We start from the raw sequence: 14862 nt of genomic DNA on the forward strand, positions 1-14862 counted from the left end.
TGCTGAACTACCAGGAGGAAGACCAGTCTGCAGTTCTGGTTTAGAGCATGGCAAAGTTTATTCGTATTTGATACTGCTACCAGCTCATCGCAAGGCTGATGCGCAGCACGAACCCCCATGCTCTGAGGCACAGTCCTGCTCTGAGCTCGCACAAGAGCGTGGAGAAACCTGCTGCTGCTTCAGAGCAGGCATGTAATCTCCCCTAAACCCTGACTCAGCTTGTGGAGGTGTCCGTCACTCCTTTTTAGGGGCGCAGGTCTGCAGAGGCTGAGGTTAGCATTTGTAAATGCTGCCCTGTGACTGCAGTGGGTATCTTCTTCGGCTTCATGTTTTTATATGGCTTTGTTTGGCCTTTGATGCTCTTCAGGTGCAGATTTACACAGTCAAAGTCAGTCTCTGTTGTGGGAACGCGCTGCTTGCAGGGATGGGCAGTTCCCAACAGGTCACGCTTCTGCTTGGAAAACATGAATTCATGTTTTGGAAGAGCACCCTCGCTCTTCGCTTGGGGAGAAGGTGTCAGGGAGTCGTTGGTGTTGTCTAGGCAGAAGTTTGTCAGTGGCATAAATGAGTTTGAAGCTAGATTATGAGTCAACAGTAATTCCTTTCCCTCATTTCGCTTTCCATTTGACTGCAAGAACAATGAAATTAATGACAACAGGGAGGATTGTGCTCAGCACACATAGTAAACACAGCTCTTCAAAGGAAGTGATAAAGAATTATCATGTTTACTTACTGCACAGCAGTAAATATGTAGATGAGACAGTAGTATATGGTGAAACAAAATGCTAACTGCCTGAATTACTGTGTACCGTACTAAATATTAACACAATGCTAACTCAGCCGTGGAGCACAGCTTGTATGTTTTATTGTATGCATTAATACTAATAGAGAAAGCTTCTAGTTACTAAGGAAGATAAGAATAGAGGATGCCACGCATGTAATATGGCCGACTCAGCACTGCGAGAAGAAATTACCTTTGCAGTTTTTCATTTTGAGTTCACAACTTTATTTAGTGTTCTCGTAACATTTCTTTGCATTTAACTTTCTTGAGTCTGCTTTTGGGGGGGTTCATTTTTTGTGCTTGCTTGCTTGCTTGTTCCAATTGCGAAAGGGTTAAGAGTAGTCTGCAAGCTTCATTTATTTAAGCAGTAGAGTTTCTAACTCATTGAATCACAGATACAGAGCCAGGCTGCAGCAGCGCGAACCCTCATAAACCAAAAGTCTTGTGTACCTGAAACTCAGCTGTATCCCAGAAGTTGTGACTGAAGCTGCGTTTCACTGCGGCTTGTCACGTCCTCAGCTGTGCTACCTGATTAGCTCAGAACTAACGAGCTGAAATGGCTCATTGCACAGGTACCACCTGCTAGTCTCACTCGCTGGACTACTCAAACAAGCTCTACCCGCTTTCCAGATGGATCCCGTCAGCATCTTTTTTCTGGAATTAAATGGCCAGTTTCCAAAGCGGCGCAGCCCAGCAGACGTGAGCTGCTGTCCTGCTACAGCGATGCTTGGCTTTTGCAGGCAGTGAGCTCTTTTCCCCTCTATTATAGGGCCTATATAGAGTTGCAAAGTAATCTGGCAAGCTCTTAAGCCGAGAGATAAGCAGTGTGCTGAAGTTGCAAACCCACCAAAGTGGGCTGTGCTGCTGCCAAGTTTGAAATTTCTCCTCGCTTCGGATGCTGAGCTAGTCAAGGCCAAGTAACTCTTTCGTGGTGAATTACCTTGGTGCAGGTGCTGCGGCTGTGGGGATCTGGCAGCCAGCGTTGCCTTCTGGAGTCTGCTCTGAGGGAGCAGGTGGAGGTCTCTCAACGGGAGCACCTGCTTGGTCACCAGAGCATTCAAAATAGGGAGGGCCACGCAGGGGCCACCAAGCAGGAGGTCCTCCCCTTTCCTCAGGGAGGGGTCCAAAGCACAGAGTAGGTCTCAAACCGGTCCTGGGGGAGGTGAGAGACGAAAGGAAGCAAAGCCCACGTGGGGGATGGCGTTGTGGTTCGGTCAGCTGGTGACTGTGGCAGGCAGCCAACTTAGGCCTGTTTATGGGACCCGAAAATCTGAACCAGAAGGCCTGTTAATGGTCTTGTAAAACCTCATTTGCTTGAATTGACATGAAAATGTTTTGTCCTTGTCAGGTTCTTACAGAAAATAGGTTATCCTTTTTCCTTGAAAGCGAACAAAAGAGACATAAAGAGGCATCTGTCTTTAAAGAAAAAAAATATCTTTATTAGCCCTTTGAAGAAATTGGGATGGTTTTGATGTATAGCTTTGACTGTTTCCTTTGTTTGTTTTTGATTTTTGCCACAAGCAAAGTTGTTTGGAAATGTCAAATGAAGAGCTTCTTTTATTGCCTTTCATTTCCCTTTTGAGCTCTCCTAGTTCCACGCTGGCGTAGTCTTCCAAGCGAAGAATATCTGTGCATCTGTGTGCGCACAAACACACGTACACACACGCGTGCACATGCAAACAGAGCGAATGGGTTGTTACAGAAACATGTAGGCTTGCTATCTTTGTGACAGCAGGAGCGGTACACCTGCACGTTAGTAACTTCATCAATGCGTAGAGATTTTGGCAAGATGGCATAAAGTTCGCTTTGGGCTGGGACTACTGACATACATACGTTATTTCATTGGGAGCTTGAGTTGGGGAAAAAGGGTCTGTAAGCTGACGTGGTTAAGGATGTTCAGTCTCTACAAGTATATAATATGTATGCTTATTTAAGTGGTATAGCTAGGGTGTAGAGTCTTTCTTTCGCTGTATAAACATTGATTTATTTCCCCCCCACACACACACTCTTCCCCTCTTCTTTTCAAATTGTGGGGAAAACTGTCTCTTTTGGAGATAAAAATTTGCATTCCAGGCTTCAGGCCAAACTATTTTAACAGACAAGTTATATAGTCTCTAGAAAGTAGTTTTTTATGATGAAAACACTGATAGATCCTCCACTTTGGCAAGCTAAGAGGTCCATCTACCATAATAAAAGTAAATAAGAAGACATACTGGCACTGAAGAAAAAATTTATTTTTTTTAAGAGAGTCATAACTAACTGAGAATCAGTTAAAGTAATTACACTTATCTCTATCATCTGAATTTCTTAAATGTAACAATCCCAGTTAGGAAAAATAAACATTAGAAGAATGATTAGGTTGAATTTGTTCCTTTATAATGTTACAGCTCAGCTACAGTAATACCCACAGTAAAGCTGCTTTTCTGTTGCTATAGTTTCTGTACCGCTGGTTCCTTCTCCAGCACACGGATGATATAAACCAGATCAGATTCTCTCCTCCCAGGTGCAGAACTAGTCTGCCTGGCTAAAATATGTATTGTCAGAATGCATGGAATTCATTATAGAAGGTATGACAAATTTTAAGGTGATGGTTTTTCCTTTTTAATCCATTTGCTAATATTGAGGTAGAAGTATCTCTTTTTTTTTTTCTTTTAATGGCAAAGCATAGGTAAGACTATACCAGGCCAGGTTGTTCTGTTTAGTCTCAAAGTCCATGTACCTTTTAGTAACCTCTTGTTTTTCAAACAGCTGTTTGTGCTCCCTTCACTAGTACTTTTATCCTATTTATGTTTTAGAGCAACCCTCTCAACCAGAAATCCTACATCAAGCAGACTTCTTAGAAACAGAGAAGCTACAAATGGTAAGAGCAGCATTCTCCCTCAAAGTTGTGTGCCTGGCGGCTGCCTGAAGTCCTTTTACAGTCAAGACGGAGGGAGGTGATGGGTTGAGGCTCAGAGAGGGTGTGTGTGCGCACACCTGCCTGCGAGAGATGGTGGTCTATAGCCCGGCTGAGCACAGAGCAGTTCCCTTGCCACTGCTGTATTAGCCCTGCCTCTTTCTGCAAATAGGGGCCATCATGATCTTAGACTCATGCCCAAACCCTCTTCCAAATGGTACCTAAGCCTCACTGATGGGATTTGTCCTATTTAAAAAAAAAAAAAAAACAAATGGCTGGGGATAAGCATTTGAACTTTCCAGAAATCTTTACCCAGAGCAGCACAAGCGAAAACAGAATTATGTTAAACATAGTGGAGAAAAACGGTGAGTAATTCCTATCTGTCTTGCAGCTTGGGGAGTGTGTTGCAAGAGATAGTTATCCCGAAGGCAATGTTACGTGGTACAAAAACGGGAGAGTTCTGCAGCCAGTGGAAGAAGGTACGTTTCAGTAATGGGCAATGTCCTGAATCCACAGACAGGTGTATGCATGAAGAACTGCGCTTATAAGAGTTGCTCTGCTTTAATCTAATGTACCGTTCCTTTGAGGAAGACTACTCATATGGAAAGATGAAACTGGAAGGAGACTTCTAGGCCTTTCAGAGCACCCAAGCTAAGCCATATAATCTCTCTTTCAGTTCCACTTTTAAAACCACATCATGGGGCAAAGGGTTGCCTTTGTTAATGCTATTACAAAGCTAGTCTTGAGTTTCACACCTGTCCAATATTGTGTTTTGCGCCATGTAGATCATCATCTCCTTATACAGGTATTTATTTTCCAGGATATTTAGGAAGAACATTTTTTTTTTTATTATTCTCCCTTTCAACTTTGACAGGCTGATCAGACCACAATATTTTACCTTCCATAAAATAGAGAATGCTTACAAAATTAAGTTATAAATGTGATCCTAAAAGCTGGTTTTGCCAGCATTTTTGAGGCCTTCATTCTGTAACACCTGTTTGCAATTAGGTGTTTTGGGTTTTTTTTTTTATTTTATTTAAAATGTAAAGTATATTAGGAGTATGTTGTTGATAAAATGTTCCTGGTATGTCAGCGGCAATACTAGAGGAAAACTGTTTGTACAGTCTCTTGGGTAATTTGTCATGTTGCTTGCATTGTTGCAGCCTGATAACAAATACAGAGCAGGCAACAAAATGTAGGCAGAAGGTTGTAAATTCTGTCTGTGTGACACTGAAACAGTATTTCCTTTTCAGTTGTGGTCATAAATTTGCAAAAGATTGCGAACAAATCAACTGGACTCTTCACTATGACATCATCTCTTCGGTACATGCCAACAAAGGAAGATGCAAATGCCAAGTTTTCTTGTGTTGTGACATATTACGGACCATCTGGCCAGAAAACAATACAGTCTGAACCAGTTGTCTTCGATGTTCACTGTAAGTTATTAAAAAGCATCTATTGCTGTACAAAGTCCACCTTGGGGGGAAAAGGCAAAATCAGAGATAGCTTACAAAATTACAGAGACAGCTTACAAAATTACAGAGACATTGCTGCTTGGTTGTTGAGATGGTTTCTCCAGAGCTGGTGAGCAACAAGAAGGTCCAAGCACATTGTCTGTAATTTTTACTTATCTTCAGGTTTACCCGAGATAGATTTCTTTCTAACAGTAGAATATTGAATATTGAGATTGCATTGACAAAAGGAAAGTGGCAACCACAAAAAGTTACAGTGAAATGGGCTTTTCAGAACTTTTACAGAAGTTAGAGTGGTTGATTCAAGTGACTTTCTGTGCCCCCTGAAATATGCGATAAATACACAATTTAGTTTTTAGTGTACTCAAATGTTTTTCATTTTTGCAGAGTCAGTGCCAAACAGCTAATGCTGGCAGCCTACCTTGCACAAAATACAGTTGCTTCTCTACAGCTGTAAGATGCTGATTTTTTACATTTAAAATGTAGTGTTTGAATATTGGATATATTGGCAGTACAGAATTTGTATAAGTAATTACTTCCAGCTGGCCAAAGTCTTAAAGCCATTCCCTTACTGTGTTACTGACCAATGTGGAAATCGTTTTTTTTTTTTCTCCTTTGAGTAAAGAAAACGGGCAGTTGGCAAGGAAAGGTCAGAAAGGGTGGTAGCGATTAGAGAAGGTGGAAGGGGCGTTTCAAAGCCTTGTAAAATGACACTTCTGAAGGACTGTACAAGGCAGCAGGTCATAGCAGAATTAAGAGGAACAGGAGATAGGCAAGATGTCCAGTCAGGTGTTATCTTTCTTTACACTTCAGGTAATAACTCGTTTTATAAAAGAAAAGTCCTTGTTCTGTGCATGATGGGGTCTAAGTATACAGTCCAGACATCTAATAGGGCCTTAGTATACACTGTGTAACAACTCTGTAATCCAGTTGAATACAAAGGGAATTAATTAGTAATGCAGATGGGATTTCTGCAGCTAGCAGGTGTGCTCCATTGCCTCGAAAACAAAGTGGTAGGGTATGTTCTACTTAGATGATTAGTTGCTTCTCCTTCACATGTAAAGTTTGTTGAGCAGCAGAATAAGGCATCAGTTTTGAGCAGCTGCTTTGTGGTTTCACCTGGAGAAACCACCGTAAATTAAGGTCACCTTTTCACCAGCTGTTTCTCCAGAATCACAACTGGCAGAACTAATGGAGAAGAAAACCTCTGGGATAGTAATGGTTATCTTTTGAAATAACAGAGAGATTTCAAGCCTGCAGACACCAATCCCATCACTTTAAAGATAGAGATTTTTTTTTAGGTTTTGTTTTTGTTTTAAAGTTGGGTGCCAAATTTCACTGGGTTTTTTTCTGTCATCTGTGGAGCCCTGTGACCATGAATAGTTCATGCTGTGAATGGCAGATGTTCACAGTAATGTCACAGAATTGTAATGACCAGAAAACACTTGTTGCTGTTACTTGCCAAGAGATGATCTGCTGTCCCCATTTCCCCACCGCTTTAATGCATTAAGCTACTTCACCTGGTGAGGATGAGGCTCTTGCAGATTCCTGTGATGACGTAGTCTGTGCACTTGCCATTAGGAAGGAAGTGCGAAGGAAAAAGAAGGCTGCACAGCACTGCAGAATAGTCACTGCACCAGATATCACACACACTCCGTATTAAAGATTTCATATTTGCTAGACTCGCTCTTTTAATCCTGGTCTAGTAACACACAATTTAATTAAGATAGTTCTTCCACCAGAGGTAGGTACTGCCATTGTACTGCTAATTAGCCAACAGTGAGAGGCAGGCACACCCTTCAGTACTGAAGAGGCCTCAAGTATCAACTTACTTTGGCTTTAGAGTATGAGGCTACCCAGTTTCCTTTCTGAGTAGTTTTATTTGCTGTAACTTCAATTACTTACTCAGCTGAAATGCATCTCAAAATGAATTTTTTAAACTCTCTATTAATAGATGTCCAAAGCTTCAACAGATGGATTTCTTGACTGATGTTAGTCGATAATGACATCTGAGTTGTTTTCGTTTTTTAATTTGGTTCAGTGATCCTAATTACTTTCTTTTTCAATAAATGCTATTTTTTATGAGCCAAATGCAGATGAAAAACAATAGCAGACTCCAATTCTAAGAAATGGTATAAGAAATGGAAGTCTTTCTTTCAGCCTTTTTTTTTTTTTTCAGATTGACTGTCAAAACCATCATGGTTTGCATCTCTGAAGCAAGTAGAAAAAAATCATAAAGAACTGCTGTTCATTCTGGTACCTAGGGATTCCTTGCAAGTTACCCATTTATCATAAAGAAATGGGGAGAGCATACTTTGAACTATGCCTGCACAAGATTTTCTTAAATAACTGTTCAATCAGGATTTAAGAAAAGTTTTACTGTCATTTTTAGCTCTGGGTTAGTACAGCCTCTAGTACTCAAGTGCTTAATAGCTAGTTGACATCCTGGAAGCAGCCAGCCACTGTAACCTGGTATAAGAAGAAGAGTGAATTAGCTCCTGCCGAGGTGGGTGCTAGTTGGAAATGGATAACTTAGCTCAGCCAGCAGCAGTTAATAGTCCTTAACCATGGGCTCTGGTTTGCAGCTGTAGCAAGCAAGGTACTGATAGTAACGTGAGTAATACAAGAGAACTACTGGAGCTGAACGGTTAGATGGTATCTCAGATATCTAAATTATCCAGGCTCCAGTTGTGTTGGGCTCTGCTCAGCGTTAATCAGTGTAAAAAGATACCAGGCAAATTTTCCAATTATACCCTGTTGTTAAGTGTCTGTCTTGTTATGGATAAACTCCTTCACATAACAGGTTAGACTCAAAGGCACTTTATAATCACGCTGCTTCCAGCATTGGTATTTTTCTTGAAATTATGCAGAATGATGTCAGTTGTGGCCATGGCAGGTCTGGGATAGAAGCATTCATTTACTAAATAACTGCCTTTTGGTGCTGGCTCCCAGAGTTTTGTTCTTGCAGAAAGCAGATACAAAGTCTCAGGTTTACAAAAGCACAAGGTATAATGGGCCAGGCCCGGGATACGTACCACTGAGCGGCAATATGTACCTTCAGCCAGGTTGCTCCTGTTTATTAGTGAAAGCAGGGGAGCACATTACTCATGCTAAGCAGCACTCAGCATTGCATTGAACACTGTCTTCCTGTCATCAGGTTGTGTCTTCCTCAGAAGGGTGACCTGTTCAGCTTGGAAAACAACTTACTTAGTCTTTTGCTCTTTACTTCTGTAGATTTATTTTCCTTTTCCAATTTAGAGAATGAAATTAAAAATTTGCTCCTGGTTGATTGCAGTAGGTAGAAGGGTAAGATATTCCTCCAGGAAAGACTGGTAGTTTGCAAGAATGTCGTTCTTGTTTAATCGTGTCCATTTTTAATCCAGTTCTGTTCATCTCTGTTGGAAAACCTGTTCCAAACTAAAGCCATAAAGTCTTTCTCATTATAGTTCATCCCTTTTCAGTATTGAGACAAAGCCTAATCAATTCCAGCATATATCTAAACATCCTTTATGATAACTTTTTCACATACACTTGACAGAAGGAGAGACAAGTTTCTGCAGCAGGCTGGCCTGCCAGACAGCCCCTGAAACTGGGGGTTTTGGCCCAACAGCCCCCAAGAGGCGTGCATGTGATTCCTGGCCCACTACTTCATCACATCTGTTGCATTCCACACCAGCAGCGATGCTGGACTTCCTTTTCCTAAGCAGGCAAAGCTGCGCTTCAGCATTGAAGGTACTGATGGAAGCTGTTAGGACATGGAACGGAGCTGAGGCTGTTGCACCTGAAGGAGGGAGGATGTGGCTTGTTGAAGCCCGGTTCCCCTCCTTCTATGACGAGGAGTGAGATGCTGTGTTAGGGCCCCCAGCCATCAAGAGGCCTCTTACTGAGAAATCCCATAGCAGAAGATAGACATGATTAATGCCTTAAGGGTCGGAAGGACTGTAGAGCACACGCTTCACTAAACACCCAAAATCAACTGTCAGGCAAGGGTTTCTCTGCCTTGTAGATTTTTTTAGTGTCTAATAAGGTGCACTGTACTGTGTCTTAATGCAAGACTGGGATCTTTGGTAGAATTTTATTTATTCACTGAAATTAAAACAGTCAGAGTTATCTGCCCATATTGTTTTCTTTACTTTTGTTCATTTAACTTTGGTTTTGAAAAATTACACTTAGAAAGAATAGCATCTCTTAAAGTGTGCTCTGTCTTTGCCTTAAAAAACTATCAAAGTAAAATATAAGTTATAGTTCAACTTCACTGAACATGACAGAAGTATGTTACATTTACAGTTCTGTTGACTATGTTAAGGGTCCTATTACATTCACTAAATTCATCTTTCTGAAAGCCTGTTGTGATCAGCATATAGAATAGGCTGAACGTAGTCGCTTAGTTCATATTTCTTTCTTTTTAATGTAAGAAGGCTATTATCTAGTACTAACACAAGGCGTTGAGAGCTTCAGTTGTTTTTCTGAGTGCTGTAGTCCTCCAAACAGCGAGCTTCACAGAGGACAAGTTAATCCCTCATAATGAAATCCCACCATGAAACTGTTCATACTGATCAAGGCTTTTTTACTTTTAAGCGCATGACATGGTTGTAATCGTTATGGTTTCAGTTACAGGTATTTTGTTGAAGAAGAACGAATTTTATATCATATGGCTTCTTTGCACTTACTTCATTGGCAAAAATACAAAAAGTGTGATTATCTTCACTTTTTTTTTTTAAGATGATCTACACTTGCAAATACCTTCACCTGCATGATGATAAAATCTCATACTCTTTGGCCATGAATATCGTATGCATAGTGTTACTGTGTGGTTTTTTGCAGAAGCTATTAAATGTGCACATTACTTTCACAGATCCAACAGAGAAGGTGACTATTCAAGTGCTGCCACAAAGTAGTAACATTAAAGAAGGCGATAACATCACTCTGAAGTGCTCGGGAAATGGCAACCCTCCTCCGCAGGAGTTCCTGTTTTACATTCCAGTAAGTCCTGCCTCGCCGTCACTGCATCGTGAAATGTTCTGTATCGTCCCTTCCTACAGCCATTGCTGCATGTCAGGGTACACGTGATTTTAGAACAAACGAAGGAAGGAATTTGATGCGACTAAAACGGAAGATAGGCATCGACTGTATTGTCAGACTCTGAGAATGCCTCACCTGACTTCGCAAAATATTTGGGAGAAAATCCTCACCTTCCCTCCATGCCATCTGAATTTTTTGGGGGTTTGGACCTTCTAAAAATTGCTAGGCTTCATTTCCCATCATCAGATATTTTGATAAAAAGCAGTTTTGACAAAAGGGGTTTAGCACCTTGAGTAAAATCACCTTATCTGTTGTCATAAAAGCCAAAGATCCAGCAGTGAAAGTACAGGAAATTAATTCAGCTCTTTTTTGGACTTTCACAGATGAATCTCCATGCAATTTTTTTTTCCTTTAGTTAATTAATTGCTTGGTGGCATAATAACACAGGAAAGAACAAGTGTGAGACAGGAGAAAGTGTAGAACAAATCTGTCAAATGTGTAAGGTGCAGATTGAGGAAAAATAAAGGCTTTGATACAATTAGTATTGGTGAAATCCACAGACAGATGTGGCTTTATGTTCTAACAGTCCTAGTTCTGCTTCCTGTCTCCTGCTTCTCTCTCCTATTTTATATCCCTTTTTTTGTTCCTACTGCAGTAGTGAGCAGAGCTGATGTTGAGAAAGGCCAAAAGCAGTGACATGCTTTCAGATATTTCAAAAACTGCACATTGCCCTTTCAACATAATCCTCATCTACTTTGGACTGCTGGCGTGTTTGAATTGCTGAAGAACAGAAAGGGAAACTAGGGGCTGAAGTCCTCTTATCTCAGAACAGCCAGTTAGATTCAGTGAGCCATCCTAGGATCCCACTGCATGCCAGGGAAAAAGTTTATGGTATCTCTCCTAGCTCCACAATCACAGCGAGTGAGCTAAACACCCTGGTTTGCCTTATCTTCAGTCTCCCCGGTACTAGTGCTTTCTCTCAAGGAGAGGTGGAATTGGTGATTTCTTTGGAAGATTTACATGTATCGTAAATCTTTCTGGATTCAGAGATACAAATTAGGGTTTCACTCTGTGCTTCTTTCAGAACTGATCTAAGTCAGTCATTTGTAATCAGGTGAAAACTGGGGAACTGGACAGGTAAAAGGCAACGCTTGCTGGCTAATTCAAAACACCGGTTTCTGTAGATAATCACATATAAGGTAGCGTAGACCCTAACAGGCTCCATACCATGACGTGGATAGAGCTAGGTTTGCTTGTGCTGTTTAAAAATGTGGTACGCTTCATTTCATAATTTTTCCTAAACTGAATGTATCATTTCAGATATAGATTTAGAAATACATTTTTTTGCTGCTGTTCTGCAACACTCATAGACTGTTTCAGTCTTTTATTTCCTTCCCTTTTTCTTTCTACTAAACTTTCAAATTTTGTATTTTAATGTCCTCTTAAAATAAGTTAGTCATTCAGTTAAAAGAGTAAGCTTCTAATTGTAGGTGTTTTTTAAAACTATGGTGTCATGCAGGAAGTAAACCTTAGTGTTATTAATAGGTAACACTTCAGTAATGCGGTGTCTATACATATTTTGGAGTATTTCACCATCCTAATAATAAAAAAAATCCTCAACAAAAATGAATGGTTTTAGCAGGCCCATATACAATAAATGTGGTGTTTTCCATCCACAGGGAGAAACAGAAGGTATAAGAAGTTCAGATACTTACTCAATGACAGATGTGAGACGAAATGCCACAGGAGAATACAAGTGCTCTCTGATCGACAAAAGCATGATGGACTCGACCACCATCACTGTGCACTGTAAGTCATAGCATTTTGTACTCCGAGTTAGGATACAAACCAGTTTTGCACCTTCTAGGATGGCAGTGTCGGGTCTTTCTTCTCTTCTCTTTTTTTTTTTTTCCTTTTTTTTTCTTTTCTTTTTTCCTTTTCTTTTTTATTCTTTTCTTTTTTCTTTTCTTTTATCTTTTTTCTCTTCTTTTTTTTTTTTACTTTTTCTAAAGTATTTCATTTTGAAAACCTTGACTTTCTCAATTCATTGGCTTAGATACAGATTCACTTTATGTAACTTTTGTATAGTATATGATACTCTTGCACTGTCACATACAGTGAAAATTCTGGTATTTTTGGTTTCACTCATGACCATATATATGGCAAATTATTCTGCTGTGGCTGTGCCTTAGAATGTACTCAAACACACAAGCTGGCCCACAGTGGTTGTGCTTCACAGTCAAATTCACAGTAGTCTAATATCCTTTCATCTTACCTCAATGAGGTTAATGTGTAAGGAGTCTGGAGAAGAGACTTGGGAATTCATTATGTTAACATAGGACAAGTTGCTTTTTTTTTTTCCACCTTTTCCAGAATAATGAGAGCTACAGAACTGTGTAAAGTTTCTTTAGCTGGATACTGGGGTATTTATTCACTCTTTATCAGCAGCACTTTAAAAGCTGCCATTGAACTGGTTGAACCATTGAAGCTATGGCTGCTTTTCAGTGGTTGCTTTTAATTTGTTTGGGTGACAAAACAAGAGCAGGAACTCATTCAAACTTTGCTATACTATCACAGGCTGTGAAATGAGACTCAGGCCAATGGTACTAGGTTTCCCCTGGAAACACTGATGGTCTGTAGTCTTCCCAGTAGCATAAATATCTTTAATAGTTTAAAGGTTCAGAGGGACATGATGGATAAAGAAGTTTTAAGATTTCCACAGTAGTTATACTTTACATAAAAAGACACTTCGTGTTTGTATATGTGGGTTTTGTGTTGTGGTGTTTGTTTGTTTTTTCTTGGAAGATGTACAATGCATGCAGGAGATATCTATACATGAATAATTACACTATTCCATTTAATGAATATTTTGCATTTAAGAAGGTCATCTGCTGATTTGCTGCCTACCCCTTCTCTTTGCCAAGAGTCCGGGTATGTAAGACCCGAAGAGAACTAGTGTTGCCACTAGTTGCCCAATATCAAAGGTAGCTCGCTGGTAGTTTGCTGTGGTCTAACTGACTCTTTAATTTTACTGCTGGTGGATTGCATGTCTACTTGTACTTCCATAAATAGTTACTCTAAAGAATGACTTCCTCAGCTCCAAGTTATTTATAACCAGCCAGTTTTCCTTTCTCTGCTATTTTGTCTGCATGTCAGAAGAGCTTAATTACACGAGAGAAGCATGTGTTTTCTTGACAGAAGTCTTTCCAGTGTTGGCAGCTAGTGCAGGTACTCAGAACTCATAGGTACAATCTAGTACCCTGCTGCCTCGCCTCACTTAGGGTTCGTTTTGTTTTTTTTTTCTTAAATACCTCTATCTGCAATAAAGCCTTTGCTTAAGTGAGGCACAGTGGCCTGGAATAGTTCTGTAATTCCAGAAATGCCCAGACCATGCCCTATCTTTAAGTTACTTCAGTGTCTTGCCTTATGCTGGTCTAAAGCATTTCTGCAGCGTGTTTTCTTGGGAGGAGAACTCCCCTGAAAAAGTCATAAAACTCACAGAGGCTTTATAATATCCTCCATCTTTCAATTGCTGACTTTATATTAATTTTCCAGTGTAACTCACTAGTTTTTAGTGCTTTCTCCTTCTAACGTACATATATATTTTTGGTGTTAGAACTTCAGATTATTTTTTTTTATGATGTTTTTTGTCCTTCAAATACAACTTATTAATGCCTCTCAAATCCTACTTTTTCTCCATCTTTTGCTTTATTGCTTACCTTTTCACATATGGATGAATATTCCTGTCTATGCTGTTGCACTGAAAAAAGCCTTCATTCTGAGTCAGGGCTTTTTGTTTCTTCACATCTGATCTTGACACTTTAGATATTTATTTTTTTTATTTTCACTTAAAAAAAACCCAAAACCAAAGACAGGCAATATAATAATTTTAGTTTAAACCTGTGAATCTATTTAAAGTAATTTGTTATATTTCAACTGTAGTGCTTTTTCCCCAAACAGATTTTATTAAGCATTATAATTACACTGGTTCCTTTTAGTGTCTACATAGGGAAAGCTTCTTGCTGGTATGAAAATACATTAGCACATTATAGCCCTTAAATATTTTTGTAGCAAAATATTCTGGCTCAATACCAAACTCTTTTTTTTTTTTTCCAAGATGAATGTATATTATGAGAGTTGTAGGCAGCTGAAAATTGACAGTAAAGCATCTGAGTTACCCATAATGTTTAGGGAAATACTTTATTTATATAAATATATATATATGTATAAATTTGTAAAGCAAGTTGAGAGGGGAAGATCGAGTCTCTTCCTTACCCACAGAACATAAGGGACGAACTGGGCTCCTGCTCCTCAGAGCAGGTGCAGGATCTGTGCAGCAAGGTCCCAGCTTAAAGTCCAGCAGAACTGAGTGCTTGTGGTTGGCACGATTTGTCCCTCAACAAAGGGAGCAACGGATTTATGTTGTGGGTTTGTTGGTTTTTACACTGGGCTGTTCGTTTTCTGGCAGCTCTGTGCCTTGAGTGAGTTTGCCCAGGATGAGATGAGCAAAACTGGCAGGGGCCAGGAAGGAGAAGGGAGGGGACTGTGGCAGAACCTGTTTACAACCACTTATGCTACTCTAGAAGCAGTGCATGAGGTAAGGAAAGCACCTGGCAAGAGAGGACAGGTGGACCTTCCCCTAGCTATGAGGAGGCAGGTGACTTTCCACCCACAGTTGTTTTTCTTTCTCT

General features: G+C 40.1%; 1 protein-coding gene across 1 annotated transcript in view; it reads left to right on the plus strand.

Moving 5' to 3' along the window:
• The window catches only part of ALCAM (activated leukocyte cell adhesion molecule), a 35907-nt gene that overhangs the window by 3538 nt on the left and 17507 nt on the right, over positions 1 to 14862 (plus strand). Inside the window, exons 3-7 of the mRNA XM_009883712.1 lie at positions 3577 to 3641; positions 4069 to 4156; positions 4931 to 5113; positions 10005 to 10132; positions 11851 to 11980. Coding sequence (XP_009882014.1) covers positions 3577 to 3641; positions 4069 to 4156; positions 4931 to 5113; positions 10005 to 10132; positions 11851 to 11980 — 594 coding nt within the window. The remainder of the gene's footprint in view (positions 1 to 3576; positions 3642 to 4068; positions 4157 to 4930; positions 5114 to 10004; positions 10133 to 11850; positions 11981 to 14862) is intronic.

The sequence above is a fragment of the Charadrius vociferus genome, unplaced genomic scaffold, assembly GCF_000708025.1.
Source record: "Charadrius vociferus isolate BGI_N301 unplaced genomic scaffold, ASM70802v2 scaffold554, whole genome shotgun sequence".
NCBI classification, from domain to species: Eukaryota; Metazoa; Chordata; class Aves; order Charadriiformes; family Charadriidae; genus Charadrius; species Charadrius vociferus.